This window comes from Carassius gibelio, chromosome B16, assembly GCF_023724105.1.
Source record: "Carassius gibelio isolate Cgi1373 ecotype wild population from Czech Republic chromosome B16, carGib1.2-hapl.c, whole genome shotgun sequence".
Classification (NCBI taxonomy): Eukaryota; Metazoa; Chordata; class Actinopteri; order Cypriniformes; family Cyprinidae; genus Carassius; species Carassius gibelio.
In genome coordinates, this window is record NC_068411.1 from 23,479,219 (window position 1) to 23,497,969 (window position 18,751).

Below are 18,751 nucleotides of genomic sequence, written 5' to 3' on the forward strand. Positions count from 1 at the left end.
ACCGAAGCGTTGCGTTAATATTCCCGCTCATTTTAAACGGATTCATTATGATGTTGACGAGTGCTGAGGAAGACCAGCCATGCTGTGGAGACTTTGCTCAAACGTTTGACGTCGGTAAGAAATAGATTTATTACTCTATTTATTGATTAATTTATTTAATACATTGTTAAATGTAATTTATTCCTTAGATGGCAAAGCTGAGCTTTCATCAGCCATTATTCCAGTCTTAATAATTAAAAAATATGTATATTGGAAATGGAAACTTTTTGTAACAAACATTTACTCTAACCTTTGATAAATTGAATGCATCCTTGCTGAAAATAAGTACTAAATTACTAAAAATAAAACAACAACAACAACATGGGAATATACAACCAGCCAAAATTAAAACCAAGAACCTGCCAAATTGATAAATGTGGAAATCAACTACAAACAATAAATACTGAAATGAGTAATGGTTATATTTATTGTTAATTTGTGTTATCTAATAAAACCTTATTGTAAAATAGTTACTTGGGTAAAAAATTTTATATTGTCTGATAACATGTACACCATTTTAATCAGCAAATAAATACATCAGAGCAGATGAATGAAAATCAGCTTTAAGCAATCCCCATTACAGAACATCACATTCAGTCAAAAGTTTATGATGTAAGAACATTCAGGTCATTGCCATTATGTTCTGTTAACATACAGTACTCTGTTGTGCTGCTAGATAGTGACTAATACTAAGCTAATTTACATTTGATGCACATAATGGGGATAAAAGCTAAAAAAACAAAAACAACAATGCTTCAGATAGTTGCGTATCTATTTTGTCTTTTTTTTGTGCCTGCTGAAGAGAGCAGCCCTGCAACTTTTTAAGTCTTTCTACCTGGACATCATTGAACAGACCAGAGGAAGAGCCCTTGGTATGGAGAATCAGAAATAGATCCTTCTGATCTATCATCAGACATCATTAACATACATCCCTGTTTTTATTGCAGTCTCCTGAGTGAAAAACAGTCATTTCAGGTCAATTTTACATGCACACTGTTGTCTTTGAATGCAACTTTGGACTGCAGAACTTAAAGGAGTGTGTTTTTGGCTGATTGAACACACTTCCTCCAAGCATGGCAATGCAGTGGCACACTATCACATGCTAACATGACAAATATGGCACTATGTCAGGTACCATCAGTAGGTGGTGCTTATTTATTTTGGTAAATGAGCATAACCATGCTTAAGTCAGCAATAATTGTTATCTAGAGCATTTTCAGTGTCTTAAAATTGTGGAAACAATCCGGTGGGCTGATGATTTGGGACCGTTATTGCAGCTGAGAAACCCGCAGTGGAGTGGCACTGCTGAAGTCCAGGAAGAACGGGCCTTCCTGTTTGGGCAGGAAGGTAGTGGGCATGACATTGTAAATCCCAGCAGGCAAGTTCTCAACCTCCATATAACAGAAACCGCATCTGAAGATAAAGAGATCAAATTAAAATGTTTTGAATCTATTCTACACATGCTAAAACTCTGAACTATTGCAGACCATCAACAAAGATAACCATTTTACTGCTTTCAGGATGAGACAAACCATGAAATATATTTTTCTCAAACATATTATACAGTCATATGACTACTTTATAGATGATCAACTATCCCTGACCTAGATTTATTTGTGAGACAAGGCTGTGCATTTCAAGCATTTGCATGCTTATACTAAAGTGGAACACAGTCCAGCTGAACTGACTGTTGGTAAACCAAAATAAAATCCACAAGGTTGTATTCAGAATAGCATCATGATGCTACCACATTACTTTAGCTATTTTTGGATTCTTATATGGGTCTTGGCAAATAAAAACACAACTGTTAAAAAGTTTGGGGCCAGTAAGATATATTCATTTATGTTTTGGAAAGGCAAAATACTGTACTTTCATTGAGCAATGATGCATTTATAATGCTTTCATATTGTTACAGTATAAAATAAATGTTTTTAAACTTTCTATTCATCAAAGAATCCTCAAATCAGCATAACAAAATTATTTATGAAGGCTGGAGAGTGTAGTAATGGCTGCTGAAACTTCAGCTTTGCCATCGAAGGAATACATTTTTTTTAAATAATATAATAAAATAAAAAACTCTTATTTTAAACAACAAAAATATTTATAATATTTGTTTTTAATGTACTTTGATAAAATCAATGAAGCTTAAGTAATATCAGCCACAATTTCTTATGTTTTATTTAATGATAATTTATTACATTTTTTATAATCAAAGCAGAAAATGTTTTTACACAAAACTGATTAAAAAATTGTTTTGAGGTTGTATAATGACATTCAGCAAACGAATGATTGGGCTTTACGCAACACTATGAAATCATTAAGCACTTCACGTAATAATTTTTAAAAGCAGACTGTAGTAGGCAGTATTTAAGTGTTTTTACTGTATACTTTTACTATATGCAATAAGTAGTACACTAGCATGCCATCCTAAACACAGCCAGTGAGTCTCATATGGAAGAACAGAAGTCAGCACAGGGTTTCTTACACTATGATTTTCTTTAAAGCAATGAAATGGGTTCTGCTTCACCTTATGTCTAGTTATTTTCATCACAAAGAGAGTACTTCTTTACCGGTAATCTCCGCTCCCTCTCTTTTGAGAGCCTGATGATCCAGAATCCCCTGCAGCAGAAACGGTCACCACCTCAAAGCCCACGCTGTACTGCCTGCAGAGAGAAAACCAAACTCATTTATATTCACAGGCATCACGCAACATTACACATCCGCACACTCTACAGTGAAAAGTGAGAGAGAGAAAGACAGAAGGGATCTGAAAGTGTGTAGGTGTTTCTTCCACAATGGAGTAGATGGCCCACGTCATTTTTGATGCAAAGGGAAATCCAACAGAAATTAAATCCGAAACTCATGCAAAACTCTATATGATTGCTTAAGGTTACCATACTCTATGCAAGTTAACCCTAATCTGATTTATTACAATTATTTTAGCACTCCTATGAAATGAAATGTAGTGAAATCAAATAAAATAACAAGCAGTCTGACCTTGAACCACGTAGTTCGATTAGCAAAGGGCCTGCTTTCTCCATGTTGAACTGGTATATGGGGTTGTTCTTGAAGGTATCTCTGTAGTTTCCACAACCTCCTGCACTGGCCCCCTTCCACTGGCCATTTATCTACACATAGAGAGAGGTGTTAAACCATCTGGAAGAAGTTTCCAACAAAAACACCCACTAAGAATATTTTAAAACCGCGAAAGCAGAGGTGTGAACTCACTCTTTTGGTATGGGTGAAGGGTGTTGGGATTTTGGAGAAATTAAACTTGCATACCGAGTAAACCTGGAAAGAGCATATTCATCTTAATATGATTAAAATACTATAAAAATAAAAACTAGTGCACTTGACTGTGTCTTACCCTAAGTGTGTAGTTGATGGTGTTTTGTTTCTCATACTGAGAGACCACCAGTGTGAAGGTGTGAGTTCCAGGTCCAGTCAGCTTGATCTTGGTTAAGTAGTGAGGACTGTTGATCCTGATGCCATCAATGTAGGGAGGAGGTTCAGCTTCAGAAAAAAATCAGAACCGAGCTCAAAAATTAATTAGAAGCTATAGAGAATAAAGATGAATACAACTGAATGTATTTGACTTCTTGAATTATGTGCTTACTTACCTGGATAATAGACTTTCTTGCCGTTGGTTTTGTAAACTACTAAAGTAATAAACTCCCGGTTTTGAGCAAAGTCATCCTTGAGAGTAAATGTGAAAGTAAAAAAAATCGTAAGAACTTGATTGTAATTATATCTGTTAAAATACTACAGCAAAACCATGTTAATTAGTTATGATCCACCTACTATATAAAAGGGAAAAAGAAAATAGATATAACCTTACATCTCATGCATTTTACAGTAAAATACTGTTAAATGTTCAGTTTATGGACAAGAAGAAAAAAAACTGCCAATTCTGATATTCCCAGAATTCCCTGTGTGACAGCTTACATTTGATGCTATTTCATACGACAGCATCTCAGCTTAAAGAAAATCTACTTGTTTCACTTGTGTGATTAAGGTGGTTGTCAGTATATGTTAAAGCAGAGACAATTAATAAGAGACATGCCACTTCCTCAATCCTCAATACAACTATATTAGGAAAACCCGTAACGGCAAAGATGGCGGTTGTATGCACATGTCCCACCCCTCCAGCTGGAAAGCCAATCATCTGCTTTTAACAGTTAAGGCGGGAAACATTTAAGCCTATCGTCTGGTTCCACTGACGCATGCGCACAGTTGAGGTTTTGCAACAGCGGAGACAATTTGGCAACAGCGAGTTGTGGTGTGTGCAAGATCAGATGAAATCCACATAGAAGAGGGTGATAACAATGTGAAGGTACCGGACTACCAAGGTAGTTAAAGCATTTTATATCGACCACAAATATGCATTTGTTTAAGCGCTTGGCACAACACCGGCATTCTGGATACTGGATTTTTCTTTATGCATATTTAATAACAGGTATAAGCTACCAGTTTTAACTGTGTCTCCTCAATCTGATTGTAGTGCACTGCACTGTAATCTGTTGCAGTACCTTGTCAGTGATGTGTCTGGTGAGTAGGACCCATACAGCAGCGCCCCCTTGAGGACACTGCACCTCCAGCTTGTACTGAGGATTATTGGCCAAGCTGTAGACATCTTTCACCGGTCCCTGTTTGCCATCCCAGCTACTGCATTAGCACAATTCACATATATTTTCTAGTTATCTGCTAATAATCAGACACTTATATAGATGTAATGAAGGTGAGACAGACCTGTGAATACATGAGGATTCTTTAAACAGTGCTGGATTCCAGCTCAAATAGATGACATCGTAATACTGGCACAAGTCTTCCCAGATGATCCAAAATACACCTTAAAGAACATCACACAATATGGTCAATAACAGCTTCTTTTGCAATAGTTGTCATGTGTCATTGCTAGTTTAGCACCGAATTACCATTGTCAAACTTCTGTGCGGTTTTAGGGTCAAAATTGAGGTATTTGAGAAGATCTGGTGTCCAGTTCTTCTCATCACGTTCGCTATATCGCCCTTTCCACCGGAGATGGCTCCAAGGGTTCTTCAGCTGGAGGAAGCGTTTACCCTGAGAGAACAAGCATGAGATAATTAAGTTAATGCTGTTGTTATTGTCATTAAACTCCACTAAGCAGAAGATTTTTAACAAGGACCAGGGGTCGAGAGTTTCACCTTATGTTCCCTGATGTCTAGGACAGCGTATGCATGTGTGGGCACTAAACCCCACTTCTCCCCCTCCTCTTCAGTCATGACCCCTGTCGCCGTGGTGATGAGAACATCTCCTCTGTGAAATCTGCCAAAAGGTTCAACAGAATACCAGTATTGTTCATGTTAATTAATACTGAAACTATAAAAAAAAACAATTCTGCATATGATATGCTAAATCTTAAGAAATACTATAATGTTACATAAAGAACACTGTACACAAACTATTGATGCTCAGAATCAATACAGGCAAGTGAAATAAGGCCAGTAAAGTATTGAAGCAGCTACAGACTACTGAAGCTAAAGGAACACGTGACCTACAGTGGTCAGAGAACAATACAAACCAGTGGATTGTGTGTGTACTGTGAATGTGTACTTACCTCTGGTAAAGCATGCGGAAAGTGTCATCTTTGTTAAAGGACTGATTGTCTGAGTGCATAGCGATACGCTCTGGGATCCAGCCAGTGAGAGCGTGCAAATCAATATTCTACAACAAGAAAACATGAAAGTGTCACCATAGTCCTGTCACTACTGTTCAAAAGTTTGGGGTCAGTACAATTTAAAGGGATAGTTCACCAAAAAATGAAAATTCTGTCATTAATTACTCACCCTCGTGTCGTTCTAAACCCGTTAAGACTTTGTTAATCTTCAGAACACAAATTAAGATATTTTTTATGAAATCTGAGAGCTTTCTGACCCTGCATAGACAGAAACACTAATATTAAATCCTTAAAATGTGACTTATTAGGGTTTCAACCATAATTTTATGATGCTATGAAGATATTTTTTGTGCACAAATAAATACAAAATAATAACTTTATTCAGCAATTCGTTTTGACTGTGTCGAAGAATGATGCAGAAAAGCAGAAAGCTCTCGCAAGGTCAGAAAGCTCTTGGATTTAATCAAAAATATTATAATTTGTCTTACAGGTTTGGAATGGCATTAGGGTGAGTAATTAAAAGCAGAATTCTCATTTTTGGGTGAACGGTCCCTTTAATAAATTTGTATTCCAAATAAACACTGTTCTCTTGAAACGTCATCAAAAAACCAAGAATAACAAATATTATTTTATCCATTCACCATCAGCCGTAACATGAAAATCAACCAGAACTGAAATATCTGTGTATCCCTTTGTATTTTTCTGTAAAAGAGACATCTTAAAGAGACAAAGATCATCTGCATCTGAAGTGCCACTCACAGAATTGGAGCCTGGGAAATCATATCCTCCCATGACCTTCATGTAAGCCTTCTCAATGAGCGACACCCAAAGTTCATTGCGATTACTGGAGTAGGAGCAAAGCAGCTCACTATTGCGATCCACCGGGAGGAAATCGTCAATAATCACCTGACAGAGAAACACACGCCTGAACTATGACAATACAATCCTGAACCTGTTTATCTTCAAACGATGAAGACGACAATAGAAAAAACTGAAGTTTATTTGAGGAGGTGGGGCTAAGAGAGGGTAAGCACCTTTCTTGGGACGCCGTTAATGTGCAGTTTCACCATGTACTTCCCACAAGGGTTATACTCTGGCTCTCCTTTCCTGTTCTGTGGATAGATGATGCTACACACAAACATTTATCATTGTGGGAACCACCCATTGACTTCTATAATTCTTGTTTTATAATTATAATTAATATAAACTACAGTAAAACAGAAGTGCTTGTTCAGAAATTTTTTACATTCCACCTGAATGGACACCTGACACAGTTGATTCAGTCCAAGAGGCATCCAAAAAACCACTTCATAATCCAAGGGTTACACATGAGTCAAAAAATTAGTGTAAAGAGTAAGGCCTAGCACACCCGTTGTACCTTGTGATTAACTTTTTGTTGTAGCGTCTCTCATACGCCGCGCTGATGGCCAACGATGCAACGAAAGAACAGTCTGACACAACCGTCTGCAAACATGAACAAACAAAAGAACATTACATAAGCTTATAGTCACATGAGCAAACAACAGAGCTTTCTGAATGGCAAAACTGCTTTAAATACTATTGGAAACTATTACTGGCCAAGTTCAAATGAGAAGCAGAGATGCAGAAAGCTTGACCTGCTTGATGCTGAAGCTGGACACAGTGAAGATCATGGTGGGGTTATTGCAGATGTCATCAGGTCGAACCCAGCGTGAGAATATAGCTTTCTGCTTTGGCGACAGAGCTAGTTTCCCACATTTGTCCCTATTTATAAACATAATCATGTCACCCAAATATTTTGACAATGCTATATTTCACAGTGTTATAAGACTACTGCTCTTAAATACATTACTGTTATAAAATATGGGATGGGTAATAAAAGAAAAGTTTTTTTTTAATGTTTTTGAAATAAGTCTCTTATGCTCACAAAGACTGCATTTATTTGATCTGAGGTATGGTAAACATAGTTCTACTGAAAAATATTACTACAAATGAAAATAACTGGTTTCTATTTTAATATATTTTTTAATGTAATGTATTCCTGTGATGGCTAAGCTGAATTTTCAAAAGGTTTTTTATTTTTTTATTATTTTTGTGGAAACCATGATAGTATGATAGCCTTTTTCAGGATTTTTTGGTAAAAAAAAAAAAAAAAAAAAAAAAAAAAAAATATATATATATATATATATATATATATATATATATATATATATATATATATATATTTGAAATAGAACTCTTCGTTTACTGTCATTTTTGATGAATTTAATGTCTCTTTGCAGAAAAAAAAGTGTTTGTTTCTTAAAAAAATAAAAATTCCTACTGACTCAAAACTTTGGAGTTATTGTAATTCTAAGCAAAATACAGCTGTTGCACGGCACAAAAATACCAGTGGATGTCAGAGAAACAGCTGCACTTGTTCAAATTGCACTCATACATAAAGTACTCACGAGAATGGAACAGGAAACGCAAAACGTTCCCTCAGGTCAACACTCATGAATGGCACATATTCAATTCCATTTATCTTGGAAGTCTTCCTGCAAAACACCAAAAAAAGAGAGAAAAAAATAAATAAGAATATATTTTCAAAATATTACACTTTCAAAACATTAATGAATTTATATGCATTATGTTGAAACATTGCAAAACCATATGATAACCAATAAATTAACACCCATATTATACAATTATATAATGTTTTGTCCAAATTAAATACATTAATATCAATTTAAGCATCACAACATTATAAATGCACAGCATAAAAAAACAGATACTCCTTTTGAGATACACAAAAAATAGACTTAACACTACAATACAATTATAAGCACTTCTGTAAGATTAACTGGGGTGAGACATCAAGTTTGCTAAGCCTACCTGAGCACCTCAATCTCCTCCGATGTGTAACGCTGACCTTGCGGCTCACTGGAATGCACTGCTCGGACCGGCTGCGCTTTGTCCTGGAGGGAAAAGTCTGGGCCCAGCGGAGAGAACTGCCTCACCTGAGCAGAGCCTTTGGATGCAGGGGAGGCAGCTTTATCCTGGTTTGCTGGTTTACTAAGAGAGTCTTTCAGTCCCTCTGCCCTGAAAGGGGAAAAGGAAATGAAAACCAAGGATTATGGGTAAACGTGCATTGCATTGATTGTGCATTATTATATTCTCAAATGCATGAGAGTTGTTATTTTCTGTAGTAATCGTCAATAAGCCACAACTGCTGTAGATACTGCTGTTGATTATGTGGTATTTCACACAAAATATTCATAATACAGTGGAGTATTAGTATTTTAGCATTAGAGTAAACAGTGAAGCACCTGTCCAGAGCCTGCCGAGCAAGCTGCTTCAGTTTCCCCTGTAGTGCTTGGTCTGATGTCTCACTGGACTGTTTGGGAGAGAGAAAGAGTTCAAAGATTACAGGGCTTGGCTCAGTTTCTAGTTACAGAGGAGCCCATATAACCAGCAGTGAGAGATATGAAACCAAAACTACCAACTTGACACCACCACCTGTTTAAAGACTGACAACTATGACTACAGAACTGCTGCTAGTATCTAAGTCCACATGAATAGTTACGATCGAATTATAGAGTTCTTTATATACACTACTGTTCAAAAGTTTGGGGTTAGTACCATTTTTTTATGTTTTTGAAAGAGACAGAATAAACAGGCAAAAACAACATTAACAAACAATTAAGAAATTATTTTAAAACGCTATTTATTCCTGCGATGTCAAATCTGAATAGTTATTGTAAGTTGCTAATATTTTGGTGGAACCATGATATATTATTTTAGAATTCTTTTATAAAAATAATTAAAAAATGAAAAAAAAAAAAATACTAGTATTTATTTGAAATCTAACTTTTTCTAACAATGTAATGTACTGTAACTTTTGATCAGTATAATCAGTATAAAGTCCCCTTGCTTAGTAAAGATATTAATGTCTTAGGAATAAAAAAAACCCTACTGACTGTTTATTGACCCCTTTTTGCAACTTTTAAAACAAAAGGGTATAATCTGACTCACTGCTTGAATACACAACTCCACAGCCTGTGTATAGAGCTCAATGGCCTCATCTGCGTTTTCCTTCTCATCCTCTTCAAAAGCCTGTGTCACCAGGAAGTATGCCCTCTCCAGATCCAGCTGATGCTTACTCTTCAGAGGGTCACTGCTCTGTGCTTGAACTAATCACAGGGATTCAGTCAGTGAACTGAAACATTTACAGTGAATGGAGAGTTAGGCTTGCAAACTTTGAAAAGTAAGGAAAAGCACAATTAAAGATGTCCATAAGACTTATGTACTATATTCTAAATCTTCTGAAGTCACACGATAATTTAGCGTTAACACACACATATTTATCCTAGGTTTTTGTTCAATGAAAGTCTTGATATCTGCCCCAATTAAATAAAAAAAAAATTAATCAGTGGTTCTCCAGAGGATCCCAGAATCTCATTCAATATGTTCTTCAATTAAAAAATAGTCATTAATTTATATTCCTTATTTCTGTGTTCTCTTATTTCTGTGTTTCTGGCAATAAAATTTACATTTTAGGCTCACTGACTAAATTATATTGTTGTAGCGGTTAAAAATGAAAGGAAATGAAGATTGTTAGTGAACAACAACTTGTATTCTAGACTGATCCTCAAACAAAGCTAACATTTTGATATTTTCAGAATATACAGCACATGAATTGTATCACTTTCATTATACTTTTATGGCCCTTTTGCCTCCATTTTGAAGCTTGAAACCAATGAATGTTAAAAAGAGCAAACGATACAATTATTTTGTGTCCCAAGGGAGAATGTCATAGAATTTTGCAAATGACCTAAAGGTGAGTAATAAATGAGAGAACATTAATGGAGACTAGTCAAATGGAATGATGTTCAAATTACATAACACAAGAGAACGAGGAAGAGAATTGCTTTTAACTGTGAAGGACAAAATCTGACAGAATTCTATTGTGATTCCCAAATGCTTCATTAGTCACACCACTTTCAACTGAGGTATGACCCATGCAAGCTTTCTAAAGGTTGGGCCGCGGAAAATATGAGCATAATTTCTTCCATGTACAACGACGAGGAGGTTTCACTTATGTCGACCACAGAGAACAGCAGAAAACATTCAGCCCTAAATAATCAACTTAAAAGAAAGTGAAAACCATAACACTGAGCATCAATAAATAAAAACAGCTTTCTGATGAGACTGAATTGGTATTATTTGCGTAAACTGACCGGCACTGAGTAGAGTCTGTACTCTATACAAGTACTCGTTTACTTTGTCTTGAATGTTCTCTAGTTTGGATCCAGCCATGCCTGCATAGATGAGAGCCTGGGCAGCCTCCTATTCAGAACCCAAAAACAAATATGAATATATATATATATATATATATATATATATATATATATATATATTGAATAAACTGTATATTCATATATTATTTATTTGAATGGGGAATTTTTTAATGGCAGCTTTTATTGCCATAACATGGAACAAGCTGATATTTCCATTAAAGAATAAAGCCTTTTCAGGGAGTTTAAGATCAATTAGCCTTAAATGTCAAATAGGAGAATCTTACCTTATAGTAGAACACAGCTTCATTGTATTTCCCCTTCTGATCATGCAGTACAGCTGATTTGGCAAATGTAATAGCATCGAGTTCAAGCGCTGTACAATCCATGATTATCTTTGAAAGGCTGTCGACTTTAATTCAGCTTTAGGACTAACGTTATATGGCAAATAATTTTAACCTGTTCTTCATCATAGCAGCTTCTCCGAGGATTAGCGTTTCTTTCTTGAGTTGAACTTCGAAATAAAATAAAGACAAGCCTGAAAATATCGATTTCAATGAGCTTTCAAACTTAGTGACTCTAAATAAGGCGTGAAGACACAACGATTTAACTTGCTACGATGACATCAAAACAAATCCTCCTTTCCGCAGTACTTCCGGATGCGGTGGGCGTGTACTGATGTTGTCACGACACGTCATTTCTTTTTTAGAACGGACGCCATCTGATTCATTCCGCGAATCGGTTCCTTTAAAGAGTTCATTTCAAAGAACCGGTTAAAAACAATTCAGTGGTTCTTATTTCATTTATTACGTGGCGCTACACATTCCTACCTCTAATATTATATTATAATATTATAGTAATATTACATATTACTAAAATGTTCCAGTAATACCACATCATGTAGTAATGGTGATCTTCCTAGACATGGAGACGCATACAATTCATAAAAAACAATGTCATTTTGAACTTACGTATATTTTTATTTACATTAAACAATAAAAAAAATTACATATATATGTTACAGACGTTGTAATACCCCCGGTTCATCCAACAATTTTTATATCTTGTTTGTAACATTAAGCAAATAGTGAACAATGAACAAATACTACTTTTGTAAACCAATACACTGAAAAGATCCGACCCACAGAATGATTCACTTACGAATCGCGTAGAGTGTGGGAAAATCCACCGCTTTCTCAGAAATGAGTAAAAAGTTTTGGAATTTTTTCTGAAAACTTTACAACTTACCCTATGATTGGAAACATCACGGTCATGTTGCAGCTGTTCAGAAACATCTGTACATAAGCGTACACCTGTAAACCATTAGTTTAATCATGCCCAAACTGGATGTGTAAAATCTGTGTACAGATCTTTATTTCTCAACTTCAAACAAAACAAAATATGTATGAAAATGTTTGTAAACGTGCCATAACAACAACACAGTATAGCCTGTATTATTTTTAAATTTACAAAATGTGTTTTAGTTTTTGCCAATAGTATAAGGGGTGCTGATTCTGAACGAGTCTCTCACTCACTGACAAATAACTATACTTGAAATGCTTGTGTACTCAACTTTTTGCTAAATAGAGCTTTGTGCTCGTTTATCCTACCTTTCTCATTCGGCACAAATAAAAAATTTGCGATGTACCTGAATGCTAAACTATTATTTATGATGTAAAGTATAGGATTTTTACTTCATTCACGTTCCAAATGTGACAGCAGAGGCGAGCGCGCTGATGTTTGTTTCACTATTTTATTTTGATAAAGTACCAACTGTGCTGTAAAGTTAGCAATGCTGGCGCCGTTGCCGAAATCGAGAAAAATGTCACTAGAGGTCACTGTTCCGTGAATGTTCGCTCGAGAACGCGCCTGGAACCCGTGCACATTTTTGTGACTGCGCCCGGGAGACTGTGCTGCGGAGAAGATGCGCTGATTGAACGTGCAAGATACAATAAAGGAAAAAATGTTTGACACGATTTCCTAGATTTAATTTAGTTTTCTTAGTGTTTGTGCTTTTGTAAAATACAGAAAACAAATAGGATGTCGCTTCCTGCTATTTGAGTTTCCTTTCTGTGTACAAATTAAGCGTCAAAAATTAACTGAAACTCAGGGCTATCTATCTATCTATCTATCTATCTATCTATCTATCTATCTATCTATCTATCTATCTATCTATCTATCTATCTATCTATCTATCTATCTATCTATCTATCTATCTATCTATCTATCTATCTATCTGTATATCTGTATATCTGTCTATCTGTCTGTCTGTCTGTCTGTCTGTCTGTATGTCTGTCTGTCTGTCTGTATGTCTGTGTAAGTGTTTAAGAAGCAGATGGCAATGATGTATGATCATTTGAGATTTTTACACCTAGTTACACAGTGTTGAAATATTCCACCTGTGAACACATCCTCTGCACACATACATAAATGAACACATCCTCTGCATACTTTAATGAACACATCCTCTGCACACATACATAAACAAACACATCCTCTGCACCCATACATAAACAAACACATCTGATGCTGTGTTTTTAACCCTGAAACATTTGATATAAAGGAGCTGCTGGCCATAAAATGCAGTTTTATAGGTAGTATGGACTTGTAAACTGTGACTCCCCTAGTGGCATGTTAATCAAGTCTGTCTGGACTTTGTTATCTGGTTGCAGACACTCCTCTATGTTCTTTCATGATTTTATGAGAAATAAACAAGCAAAGCACATTCTTTGACTTTATTGTTTATGGTGAAAAAAAATTAATAAAATGAAATTTTAACACTAACACATACTAACACATACTAACACATACTAACACATAAAGATTTTTAAATAATGCATTTTTTTGGATATAGTCAAACTGTTTTGCAAGGCACGGTATGTATACAGATATCCACAGCAGACACATTAACTTAGTCTTTAGTCTTCTGAAGTCTGTTTCAGAAAAGCTATTAGATGACCATTACAGTTTCACTGACTTTTCTAAGACTGTAAACACGTCACTGAGAAAAATGGGTTTGTCTACATTTTTCCTTGGAGAGTCATATCAATGATTTAATGTTTAAACATGTCAAAACATTCAGATTTTTTTTAAACACAAGGCAAAATTTGCAAAAATAAACAAATAAATAGCTTGCTTTAAAAAAGAAATAGACTTCTCAAAGTCCATCTGTGTATTTGGTGAGAAATTTAATAATGTGTTTTTGTCTGTTGCAACCATATAAACCACAACCTTTTGGTCAGGCATGAAAATCGACATCTGTGTGAATTTCTCATAAAAACAGAAAGATAGCAAATAGTTATCAAGAGTGACTGAGAGAGGGAGGAACGTCTCCAGTCACGCCTCCCCTAATCAGTTTACAGCCCCATATGGTCAACATATTGGATCATGCCTGTTAAGATGTACTCTCTGGGTGGCCTTCAAATGTGCTAGACAGACTCAGAAAACACATAATACATTTCACAAAAAAAAAAATAATAATAATTTAAGTAGATACCTGAATAAGTTCCACAAAATAAATTAAGCTGCACCACCGCTGCTTTATAAGAAATGTTTCTTAAGCACAAAATCAGCATATTAGAAGGATTTCTGAAGGTTCACGAGACATTGAAGCCTGAAGTAATGGCTGATAAAAAAAGCAGGAATTCACAGAAACATTACTCTTTTTTGTTTTGTTTGGCCTTATACCTCTTTCATCTGTCCTATTTATACCTTTTGTGTTGTTATGATTTTGCCATTGAGAATCTGGCCCCAGGTCTGGAATATTTGTTAACCTGCTAGTCCTAAAACAAGTTCTCTGACCCTGTTTTTAGAATTACAGCTCTTTCCAGAATTGTTTATTTTAACCAAGTTTGGATTGTGTTTACATTATATTTAACTTTACAACCATGATCATTTGATTGAGATGAGGTGAATAAAGCCATAAAACGTCATTGGAAAAATGAAAGAAATACTTTGTTTTTATTGCAAGCCTGTTCATTCTGCTTTTGGAAGAGGTCACAGTCAAGACAGGAGAACACAAGAAAGACTGTGAGACTTATAAATCAATGTCTTTGACTCAGCCTTTTGATGACTTTGGGAAAGAAATTGTGTTTTCCTTATGACACGTTTGACTCGCTAAATATGAGAGAGAAACAGAGTTAGACAGATGGAGCGACCTCAAATGCAGGAAAAACACTATTCCTATTGTAACTTTTTTTTTCTCAACTCAGGCATCAAAACCTATTAATCAAACTGACAAAGTTTAAAACCAAAGCCAAGACCAACAACTTCTGCAATCAGAGAATGTCATTTAAGGAATTGCTCCTTTTAACCCTCTGGTATTGTTCATTTTGGGGTCACACTTGTGTTGTTCGTGGTCAAAACTGATCAGACACCTGAAATGTAACTTTTGTATCTTCTGTAAAATCATTGTAATATTGGTCCCACTTTATATTAAATGCATGCATTTAAAATGTATGCATTTAGCTGACGCTTTAAGTGTGTATTAAGTGTCCCTAATACCTGTGTACTTACATAGTAACTAGATGTGTACATGTAATCAAAGTGTAAGTACACATTGGTGCATAATGGTTGTGTAACTACACATATGGAACAACCCACTGAATGGTATGTGTAAGTACAAATGTGTAACAGCACATTGGTAACAACACTTTTTGGTAATGAAAGTACAAATGTGTAACGAAAGTGTATATAATTATTAATGTAATTATTTTGTATTAGATTTATCATGTAATTACTCTGATGTTACACAGCAGTTGCCAGTAAGTTAGGTTTACATATAAAATTGGACTGTAATATTTTTGGTTCCATAATATTTTTTTTCTATTGTATTTTGAAAGAATTTAATAGAACTAATTAATATTTATGCAATAATTATGATCATTAAAAAAAAAAATCGTAATACTTTACAATTATGGTAGTATTTAATGTTAAAATAGAGACAATGGCTTCATTAATGAAACTTGCGTAAATTAGTAATTTCCAAGTAATCCAGATAACGAAAACCCGAAAACTCTCCTCTGGATCCACAAACTCTTCGTAAAATTTTGATTTGATAGTTAAACGTGTATGTTAATGAATTCCCATCATTCGTAAAGAAGATGCTCATGCACACTCAATTACAATTAGCATAATCCCCGCCTATGAAATACAGACACGCAAATTGCATGTCCAGGAGAATTCAGTGTCATCAGTTTTCCAAAAAGAAACCACAATGTTTTACACACCATTTACACGTGATAGGGATCAGGTATACATTTATTTCGTATCCACTAACTTTTTGAAAACACGAACCATGGTTTAGCCACTAGATAGATTTTATAGCTCTATATGCAAGGCTTATAAATTCTCTAGTTGTTTTAGGCATAAAGACTTATATTATAAAGTTGTGGATTTGGATATATATTTAGACATTCTCAAAGACAACCTTTTTTAGGTTTAGTTTTACATATATATATATATATATATATATATATATATATATATATATATATATATATAAACCTGGGCTTCCATAGCAGTGCCACAAACTGATCACCTCCATGCCACGCCGAACTGAGGCAGTAATTAAAGCAAAAGGAGCCCCTACCAAGTATTGAGTTAATGTACATGAACATACTTTCCAGAAGACCAACAATTCACTAAAAATGTGGGTGTTTTTCTTTTTAATTGGTCTTATGAAGTATCCTAATTTGTTGAGATTTGTTGTTAAATGTGAGCCCAAATCATCACAATTAAAAGAACCAAAGACTTAAACTACTTCAGTATGTGTGCATTGAATTTATTTAATTTCACAATTTGAGTTGAATTACTGAAATAAATTAACTTTTCCACAACATTCTAATTTATTGAGAAGCACAAATGTGAGCCTATAGGGGGAGGGGTGGGTGGAGTGGAGTGTGTCTATTTTGTATTCTTGATATTTTAGAGTGACACTCCTTCATTGCTGTGCACTCTTTTTCTGCATCTTGAATGATTTATAGATTTTACACACAAAAAATACTGTATTTTTGTATTTTTGCATATTTATTTTCTTTAATTACAACAGACCATTTAGCCAGACCATTTTTAATAAAGTCCTTTTTTCTTTGCGGTCAGATACTGTAGCAACTGTCACAAAAGTCACAGAGTTTCTACCATTCCAATAAAGTAGTGTTTGTAGAAAATTATAAAAATTATTTTTTTTATTTTGGTCTAAAACATCAGAACAACACCAAAAGTTTGAAGCAATATCGATTCTAACATGGCTTTGAATAAGGTTAAATGTCTAAGCTGAGTTTTAAGACCTGAGAGTATAGCCTATATATATATATTTTTTTTTTTTTTTTTAGAAAGGGAGGTTTTTATTAAAGATCTCAGTGATGGATTTCTACTTTATTAGAACTGCAGACAACACTAAAGTCTTTAGTCTTATCAATTTAACCTGGAAATGTAAATAAAGGGTTAAAAGTTTCCTTTGTCAGTGTTTATCCTTTAAGTTAAGTAAACAAAGGAAACTCATTTCCGCAGTTCACTGAGTAATCTTATGCAAAAAAGGAGCTTAAATACTTCTAAACACCATCTCTCAATTTTTGAGAGTTTTGTTACATGGAAAATTTTCTCTCAAGTTCATAAAACTCCAACCCTGTTTCAGTGTTTCATTTTGCTACTTCAGTTTCTTATACTCATTTCAGCTTCATTTGAGAAAACAGAAACTGCATATGTTTAGAGCTCATTTCCAACTTTGTTCTGCAGCTGTCAAATATCACAACTCACTTTTATCCATGTTTGGCTTAATGAGGAAATTGGGAACATCTGGAGTAGAGCATCACTAATGTGTGCTATCATCTTGACATCACAGTTAAGTTCTAACAATGATTTCAGCCAAGTGTTTTGTGCCAAAATATCAGTAAAATATAATCTTAATATTATCTTCTCTTAAAAGAAGCCTTTTCATCTATGAAAGTCCAACTGTTTGGTTAGCAAGCAACCAAAAGACTGTTATCAAAATATATTAGTTTGTGTTCCACAGAAAAAAAGAAAGGAATTATCCCTTTAGCATTACTTCATTTATTAAAGCTAATATTGCTAGTGGTTTTAAAACCAGATGGTCCATGAGAAAATTTCCAAGGAATCATAGTGAGTTCCTGGCAACAGTCAACATTCATCTCTCACTGTTCTTTTGGCTATGGAGGGATTTTATTAAACAGGGCATTCTCAGTTCCAAGAGCTTAAGAAAGATGGCATATAACCAGAAGCAACTGAAACAAGATTTATCTGGCTAAAGAGACATTCATTTCAGATATTTGCCACCTGTTGCTCTCTGAGTGTTTAAGTTTTGAAACAGACGATGGTGTAAAAGAGTTTTGCAAGCAATTTAAAATAAATTGTGTGATTTGGTAGTTCAAATACAAAATGTAACAAAATGTGGGACTAAAAGTCCAGTTGTGCTTCCCAGTCAGTCAGTGACTTTGCAGGCACATTTTGTAAATGAGCCCCCTAATCGGTTTCAGACAGGCTTCAAAGAAACCATTACATCATGTCTAATGAGCTAGAACAGTGGTTCTCAGGCAGCTTATGCACTGTAAGTCTGCAAAACAACGCTAGATTTGAATAATAAAATTCTACTAAGCATAGGTCGTCGTGATTTTGCCAAGTAAGACATGTTCTTGGATCAACATCATTTGATGACCCTGGATCAACATTATTTTCCAAAAAATATAGACTTAACCCAGTCCCTACCCCTAAACCTAACCCTAACCATAATTTATTCCTAAAATCAGTGGGAAATGATAACTGATTAACAAGGGTGTAGAAGCAC

The 18,751-nt window shown here is 34.9% G+C and overlaps 1 protein-coding gene across 1 annotated transcript; it reads right to left on the reverse strand.

Moving 5' to 3' along the window:
* Window positions 1–448: 448 nt before the first annotated feature.
* LOC127974882 (calpain-7) lies at window positions 449–11,615 on the reverse strand. Its single transcript, XM_052578439.1, has 21 exons — window positions 11,238–11,615; window positions 10,894–11,002; window positions 9,689–9,846; window positions 8,983–9,050; window positions 8,549–8,755; window positions 8,125–8,211; window positions 7,312–7,438; window positions 7,074–7,159; window positions 6,730–6,823; window positions 6,455–6,601; window positions 5,636–5,742; window positions 5,223–5,343; window positions 4,974–5,118; window positions 4,789–4,888; window positions 4,569–4,704; window positions 3,660–3,735; window positions 3,407–3,552; window positions 3,268–3,330; window positions 3,037–3,167; window positions 2,610–2,702; window positions 449–1,452 (listed from the first exon to the last, which is right to left on the reverse strand). The coding sequence occupies exons 1-21, from the start codon at window positions 11,337–11,339 to the stop codon at window positions 1,308–1,310; spliced, it is 2,448 nt and encodes an 815-aa protein (XP_052434399.1). The 5' UTR covers window positions 11,340–11,615; the 3' UTR covers window positions 449–1,307.
* Between the last annotated feature and the right edge of the window lie 7,136 nt (window positions 11,616–18,751).

Excerpts from the sequence above, each read along its gene's own strand:
- LOC127974882 (XM_052578439.1), bottom strand. The coding sequence starts at position 11,339 with ATGGATTGTACAGCGCTTGAACTCGATGCTATTACATTTGCCAAATCA. Across the intron at positions 3,553-3,659 it reads CAAGAAAGTCTATTATCCAG|CTGAACCTCCTCCCTACATT; the intron begins GTAAGTAAGCAC and ends TTTTTTCTGAAG. Across the intron at positions 3,168-3,267 it reads CCTTCACCCATACCAAAAGA|ATAAATGGCCAGTGGAAGGG; the intron begins GTGAGTTCACAC and ends CTCTATGTGTAG.